The sequence below is a fragment of the Sabethes cyaneus genome, chromosome 2, assembly GCF_943734655.1.
Source record: "Sabethes cyaneus chromosome 2, idSabCyanKW18_F2, whole genome shotgun sequence".
NCBI classification, from domain to species: Eukaryota; Metazoa; Arthropoda; class Insecta; order Diptera; family Culicidae; genus Sabethes; species Sabethes cyaneus.
This window is the reverse complement of record NC_071354.1, coordinates 236,630,602-236,638,275: the sequence shown is the minus strand read 5'-3', so window position 1 is coordinate 236,638,275 and position 7,674 is coordinate 236,630,602. Positions and strand designations below refer to the sequence as shown.

At 49.7% G+C, this 7,674-nt stretch overlaps 1 protein-coding gene across 1 annotated transcript; it reads left to right on the top strand.

Annotated features, from left to right (window-relative positions):
- The first annotated feature begins 1,685 nt into the window (after positions 1-1,685).
- Positions 1,686-3,127, top strand: LOC128734335 (serpin B5-like). Its single transcript, XM_053828476.1, has 3 exons — positions 1,686-1,829; positions 1,888-2,815; positions 2,880-3,127. Exons 1-3 carry the CDS (start codon positions 1,689-1,691, stop codon positions 3,065-3,067), a joined length of 1,257 nt encoding a protein of 418 aa, XP_053684451.1. The 5' UTR covers positions 1,686-1,688; the 3' UTR covers positions 3,068-3,127.
- Positions 3,128-7,674: the final 4,547 nt, after the last annotated feature.

The window sequence follows — 7,674 nt, the reverse complement described above, 5'->3', positions numbered from 1 at the left end:
ATAATGGCGGCTATTGAGCACAAGTGGGCTCAATCTTTTGACATTCATTGCAGGAGCGTCGAGTTTGCCCTGACCGAGTTACTATGGAAACATCCATGATTGTTTGTTGTTCGAGTGTAAAAATGTACATTGTAACATTGTTTCATTTTCAGATCAGCTGAAGTGGAACATAAACGAACGGATTCAAACTTTTGTAGTGGTTTGCGGCCATAATTTCCTGAAAGCGCCGACATTCGAGTGCACTCAGAGGTTGCATCTTTAACTGTGCAGGATATGAAGAGTTCTATTAAGAAAAAAGTTCGAGATTTTATCCAAACTAGAGATATGCAATAATGCAAAACTGTGAAATTTAAAGCTAAATAAAAATACTGTAATTCAGCCGTTTGAGTTTTTCTGCGACGCTCCAGTCCCGTCCCGAGTTATAGATTGTTCTATGCGTCCAAATTTAGTTTTAGTCAGGCTTTATAATCACCTAAAGACGACTAAAAACGGAAAAAGCACCTTCAAATAGCTGTTGCGAGTGAATCCACTAGTCAAGCCAAATTTCCGTCACCCAGTTATATCGAAATTCGACTCTTTTACGGCATCATCGATTTTGATCGAAGTCCGCGTACGTTTGGATAGTAAATCAGTAACGTATTGAAGAAGTTCAGTAGCGGATCAGACCCGAAGCTTCAGCCCAAGATGTCGGTAGGGATTCGATGAACGATGAACGGGTATCGATTGATGGAGAGATAAACGTGTGAGGGGACGCTTGGGTCACTGGGAAACATAGAGCAGCTCAGCAGTAGTAAGGAGAGAATCATATTGATACTTACTAAGGGTTACGTTTCGGGGGACTCATTCCGCACAACCGCTCACTGAGTCAGGACGCCTGATATGCCCAGGAAGGGCTCGACTGTCGCGGGGGGAATAGAAATGAAACCATGATGAAACATTGCAGGCGATCGACCAAACACAGTACTCAAACAAGATCTAGTAAAATTCATACCAAATTGAGACAAAATTCAAATAAGAAACAAAACAATCACAATTTAAATGAAATTGCGATAAAAATCATTAATCATTAAAGTAAAAGTGGAAGAAGTTCAGATTTAATTTTTTGACCTAGAAGTTTTCTACTAATTTCAAATCAAACTTGGTAGAAATGATTTGCGCAAAATTAAGAAAATATTGGTTTCATATATAAACTAGTTCAAGAAATAAAGAATATTGCATTATAAAGACGTTTCAGCCTTTTGCAGGCTGCCTGGTACAGGCGAAAGGCGTGTGTTATGTTTTCCATAAAGTTACAGAAGCCTTAATTATGACACCGTTACAATGTTACTCTTCCTCATCTATTATTCATTTACATTTATTTGCACGGCTTTCACTGCCCTGTGCAATAACCCACGTGCAGGCAGAACATTAATAAACCGTCACGTGTGTTCTAATTTGTTGCATTTGATGTTTTTTTTTTGAATGTTTTAGCACAGCAGAGTAAAGGTTTTAAAACGTAGACAATTAGTTTTTTTTAATCGCTTTTGCGATAATTTTGTTCTAAACAGTCAGTAAAAAAAGTGTCATGAAGCAAGATTGTATATCTGCAACAATAATGTAAACACAGTTGCAATTTCCAACGCGGCTTCACATTCATTTTCTATAAATACTTAAGATAGAGCCGGTGAAGTGATTAAGTACTGTCCAAGATGCTTGGAAAAACATTTTTTTTGGTGCTTTCAGTCTGTTCGCTCAGCGGCTTCGCCGCTTCCGAACCACAATCTGCGGCCAAACGAGTGCACTTCCCGGAACGTGCTCCTCAGGCGGTGTTCAGTTGGAATTTCTATAAAGTTCGTAAACAGCTTCCGATTGCAATTGAATTCGTTAAATCACTGTTCCCTTCGCCAGGAATCGTTGGACCTCTCGAGGAATGTTGCCTGTTCGCCGTTTACCATTCGGATGCTGTTTGCAGCGTTGGAGCATATCTCGCCACGAGCTTCGTCGTCCATTAGAACCCGCTACGATCAGCAACTGAAGCAAGCGTTAAATGTTCTCAATGCCAACATTATGAGCGGAAGATACCGGAAACTGATACCGAAGCTTAAACAAGATTCGGCAATCAAAATCGAATCCTTAATCGCAGCCCTTGGAGAGGGAGAATTTGCGGGAGTGGTGAAACGTATAGCGGAACGTTATCAGCTTTCGTTTGGCAGATTCGGGAAAAAGAACAAAGATTGCATGGCGAGATCGATCAATAGAGCAATGGGCAATTTGACCGATGGAAGGATGTCGAATTATCTGACTAAATCGGATTTGGATTTTGCAAAACAATTGCTTTTGTTGAACCAGCTGGAGTTCAAAGGAATTTGGCGGAAACGTTTTGATGCAGAGTGGATAGTAACGTGTCCATTCTATTTGAATTCGGAACGTTCCTTGCCCGTCGAGTTCCTCTTTCTGGAAGACTACCTTCCCTATTACCATAATTCTACCGAAGACATTTCAGCCGTTGAATTGGCATTCGAAAAGAAAAGTCTCTTTTCCTGTTTGTTAATTAAACCGATCGCGGGCGGTTTGGAGCAATTAATTCCAAAACTAAATCACAGAGTGTTTCGTGAAATTTACAACAATTTGCGCCGTGGTAGCAAAGTAACCGTACGGGTTCCGAAGTTTGCCATTAACAGCAAAATTAATGCTAGGTCTGTTTTAATAAAAATGGGTTTGAGTTTACCATTCAGTGATGATACCTACCGTTTGTACGACGGTAACGGGAGAGTTCCCCTGGATGACGTAATTCAAAGGACATCCTTTACTTTCGGAGAACAAGGAGAAGAAGATGGTTTTAAACTTTGTCAATACTATCGCTTAGATAGTGATTCATTAAAAGCTTTTTTTAATTACAGCACCGCAAATTCTAGATAGGGTAATGCCAGACACTTTCTCCGCCCATCAACCATTCGTGTTTGTCGTATTTGAACGAGCCACGGGAGTACCGATTGTGATGGGTCACTATGTGCAACCGGAACAGTCGGAAGTGTCATCATCGGAAGTCAACCCCATGCGGTGCGACAATCCTCCCAGAGGATTTTAAACCTGTGACCGAATCATGTTTGTTATGGATATTCTAATAAAACTAACTGGTACAATGAAATGTCAAGTTTTACAGACTTTATGAACTCACCGTTTGTATCTTTGTACCTCTAAAAGTTCACTCCAACATTTAACGCCGCGCCGCGGCGACAGCAAATCTGGGCCGGCATTTAATGGCTGGGCGCGTTTCCACCAGTCGACGGCCGGGTCACGATTTGCTGCAAGTGATAAAGCGATTATACCGATTTGACGCCATTCAGCGCGCCAGCTGGAAAGTTTTCCAACCCACAGTTTAGCGGCTGTTTCACCCAGCCTGTGCCAGCTGAAAATTTCGTCTTTCGTCTTCACATTTACCGTCCCGAGATTCCGGCGTGGGAAGCGCAAATTTCAGGTCGTGATCGCTGTTCGCAGTACACAACAAACCCTAGAGCAGTTATACGTTGCCACGACAACACTTTGTGGAAACAGTGCAGGAGAGGAGCTAAATCATTACCTCTCGATCGCCCCGCGAAACAGAACAGAGGAGGCCGTGGCATTTCTATGGTGTTCGAGCCATGTTTGGTACCCCCGAAGGCGCTGCTTGTATCGCCAAAAGTCGAACACGTGTTAGGAAAAGCTCGCGTTCGAGCCCGAGCCTGCCGAGCGCTGCCAATATTGACAGTCATTATCGATAAACATCTCTCGGGATCGTTTCCCCCAGATTTCGACGGTACGGGCTGTCCAGCCCTCCGGGATTGGATCGCGCACTCAGGAGACATGAAGAGAGTTACGATACGGCGGAAAACAAATTAGTAGGTACCCACATTGATACAAGGCACAGACAGCGTACAGAGCCCCCTAATCGAGCGGGGCCGGGCCGCATTCTGGTCCGATCGAGGTAGAATTGTGGCACAAAAGAATCTCGAGCGGTAGCTTCAGGGGATGCAGCTGATAATTTTGATTTGAATGTACCTACCGAACTGTAAGGAGATGTTTCGTTAAATCATTTTCAAGGTAATTTAATTTTTAATTTTAATTTAATTTGAAATTCCGATCTGTCCTGAATGTTGTTCTTCATGTTAATGCACGGCTGTGTTCTGGTCTGCCCGGGGTAATTGATTTACTCGACATGAACTCTGCTGTTCAATCATGAGAGAAGCTAATTTTCAAAAAATTGCACTCACGGTGCACAATTTCAGCAATTTTGTTCTTTGAGTTTGTTTAAATCCATAAGTTGATTACTTTCTTCGCTACATAAATGAACTAGGATTTGTTTTAAATTAATTTAAATTTTGTCTAAAAGAACAAGAACAAGAACAAGAACAAGAACAAGAACAAGAACAAGAACAAGAACAAGAACAAGAACAAGAACAAGAACAAGAACAAGAACAAGAACAAGAACAAGAACAAGAACAAGAACAAGAACAAGAACAAGAACAAGAACAAGAACAAGAACAAGAACAAGAACAAGAACAAGAACAAGAACAAGAACAAGAACAAGAACAAGAACAAGAACAAGAACAAGAACAAGAACAAGAACAAGAACAAGAACAAGAACAAGAACAAGAACAAGAACAAGAACAAGAACAAGAACAAGAACAAGAACAAGAACAAGAACAAGAACAAGAACAAGAACAAGAACAAGAACAAGAACAAGAACAAGAACAAGAACAAGAACAAGAACAAGAACAAGAACAAGAACAAGAACAAGAACAAGAACAAGAACAAGAACAAGAACAAGAACAAGAACAAGAACAAGAACAAGAACAAGAACAAGAACAAGAACAAGAACAAGAACAAGAACAAGAACAAGAACAAGAACAAGAACAAGAACAAGAACAAGAACAAGAACAAGAACAAGAACAAGAACAAGAACAAGAACAAGAACAAGAACAAGAACAAGAACAAGAACAAGAACAAGAACAAGAACAAGAACAAGAACAAGAACAAGAACAAGAACAAGAACAAGAACAAGAACAAGAACAAGAACAAGAACAAGACTGGGACTGGGACTGGGACTGGGACTGGGACTGGGACTGGGACTGGGACTGGGACTGGGACTGGGACTGGGACTGGGACTGGGACTGGGACTGGGACTGGGACTGGGACTGGGACTGGGACTGGGACTGGGACTGGGACTGGGACTGGGACTGGGACTGGGACTGGGACTGGGACTGGGACTGGGACTGGGACTGGGACTGGGACTGGGACTGGGACTGGGACTGGGACTGGGACTGGGACTGGGACTGGGACTGGGACTGGGACTGGGACTGGGACTGGGACTGGGACTGGGACTGGGACTGGGACTGGGACTGGGACTGGGACTGGGACTGGGACTGGGACTGGGACTGGGACTGGGACTGGGACTGGGACTGGGACTGGGACTGGGACTGGGACTGGGACTGGGACTGGGACTGGGACTGGGACTGGGACTGGGACTGGGACTGGGACTGGGACTGGGACTGGGACTGGGACTGGGACTGGGACTGGGACTGGGACTGGGACTGGGACTGGGACTGGGACTGGGACTGGGACTGGGACTGGGACTGGGACTGGGACTGGGACTGGGACTGGGACTGGGACTGGGACTGGGACTGGGACTGGGACTGGGACTGGGACTGGGACTGGGACTGGGACTGGGACTGGGACTGGGACTGGGACTGGGACTGGGACTGGGACTGGGACTGGGACTGGGACTGGGACTGGGACTGGGACTGGGACTGGGACTGGGACTGGGACTGGGACTGGGACTGGGACTGGGACTGGGACTGGGACTGGGACTGGGACTGGGACTGGGACTGGGACTGGGACTGGGACTGGGACTGGGACTGGGACTGGGACTGGGACTGGGACTGGGACTGGGACTGGGACTGGGACTGGGACTGGGACTGGGACTGGGACTGGGACTGGGACTGGGACTGGGACTGGGACTGGGACTGGGACTGGGACTGGGACTGGGACTGGGACTGGGACTGGGACTGGGACTGGGACTGGGACTGGGACTGGGACTGGGACTGGGACTGGGACTGGGACTGGGACTGGGACTGGGACTGGGACTGGGACTGGGACTGGGACTGGGACTGGGACTGGGACTGGGACTGGGACTGGGACTGGGACTGGGACTGGGACTGGGACTGGGACTGGGACTGGGACTGGGACTGGGACTGGGACTGGGACTGGGACTGGGACTGGGACTGGGACTGGGACTGGGACTGGGACTGGGACTGGGACTGGGACTGGGACTGGGACTGGGACTGGGACTGGGACTGGGACTGGGACTGGGACTGGGACTGGGACTGGGACTGGGACTGGGACTGGGACTGGGACTGGGACTGGGACTGGGACTGGGACTGGGACTGGGACTGGGACTGGGACTGGGACTGGGACTGGGACTGGGACTGGGACTGGGACTGGGACTGGGACTGGGACTGGGACTGGGACTGGGACTGGGACTGGGACTGGGACTGGGACTGGGACTGGGACTGGGACTGGGACTGGGACTGGGACTGGGACTGGGACTGGGACTGGGACTGGGACTGGGACTGGGACTGGGACTGGGACTGGGACTGGGACTGGGACTGGGACTGGGACTGGGACTGGGACTGGGACTGGGACTGGGACTGGGACTGGGACTGGGACTGGGACTGGGACTGGGACTGGGACTGGGACTGGGACTGGGACTGGGACTGGGACTGGGACTGGGACTGGGACTGGGACTGGGACTGGGACTGGGACTGGGACTGGGACTGGGACTGGGACTGGGACTGGGACTGGGACTGGGACTGGGACTGGGACTGGGACTGGGACTGGGACTGGGACTGGGACTGGGACTGGGACTGGGACTGGGACTGGGACTGGGACTGGGACTGGGACTGGGACTGGGACTGGGACTGGGACTGGGACTGGGACTGGGACTGGGACTGGGACTGGGACTGGGACTGGGACTGGGACTGGGACTGGGACTGGGACTGGGACTGGGACTGGGACTGGGACTGGGACTGGGACTGGGACTGGGACTGGGACTGGGACTGGGACTGGGACTGGGACTGGGACTGGGACTGGGACTGGGACTGGGACTGGGACTGGGACTGGGACTGGGACTGGGACTGGGACTGGGACTGGGACTGGGACTGGGACTGGGACTGGGACTGGGACTGGGACTGGGACTGGGACTGGGACTGGGACTGGGACTGGGACTGGGACTGGGACTGGGACTGGGACTGGGACTGGGACTGGGACTGGGACTGGGACTGGGACTGGGACTGGGACTGGGACTGGGACTGGGACTGGGACTGGGACTGGGACTGGGACTGGGACTGGGACTGGGACTGGGACTGGGACTGGGACTGGGACTGGGACTGGGACTGGGACTGGGACTGGGACTGGGACTGGGACTGGGACTGGGACTGGGACTGGGACTGGGACTGGGACTGGGACTGGGACTGGGACTGGGACTGGGACTGGGACTGGGACTGGGACTGGGACTGGGACTGGGACTGGGACTGGGACTGGGACTGGGACTGGGACTGGGACTGGGACTGGGACTGGGACTGGGACTGGGACTGGGACTGGGACTGGGACTGGGACTGGGACTGGGACTGGGACTGGGACTGGGACTGGGACTGGGAC

Coding starts and splice junctions, on each gene's coding strand:
- LOC128734335 (XM_053828476.1), top strand. CDS start 1,689: ATGCTTGGAAAAACATTTTTTTTGGTGCTTTCAGTCTGTTCGCTCAGC. Junction 1,830..1,887: donor TCAGTTGGAATTTCTATAAA/GTTCGTAAACAG, acceptor TCCCTTCGCCAG/GAATCGTTGGACCTCTCGAG. Junction 2,816..2,879: donor AGAACAAGGAGAAGAAGATG/GTTTTAAACTTT, acceptor TTTTAATTACAG/CACCGCAAATTCTAGATAGG.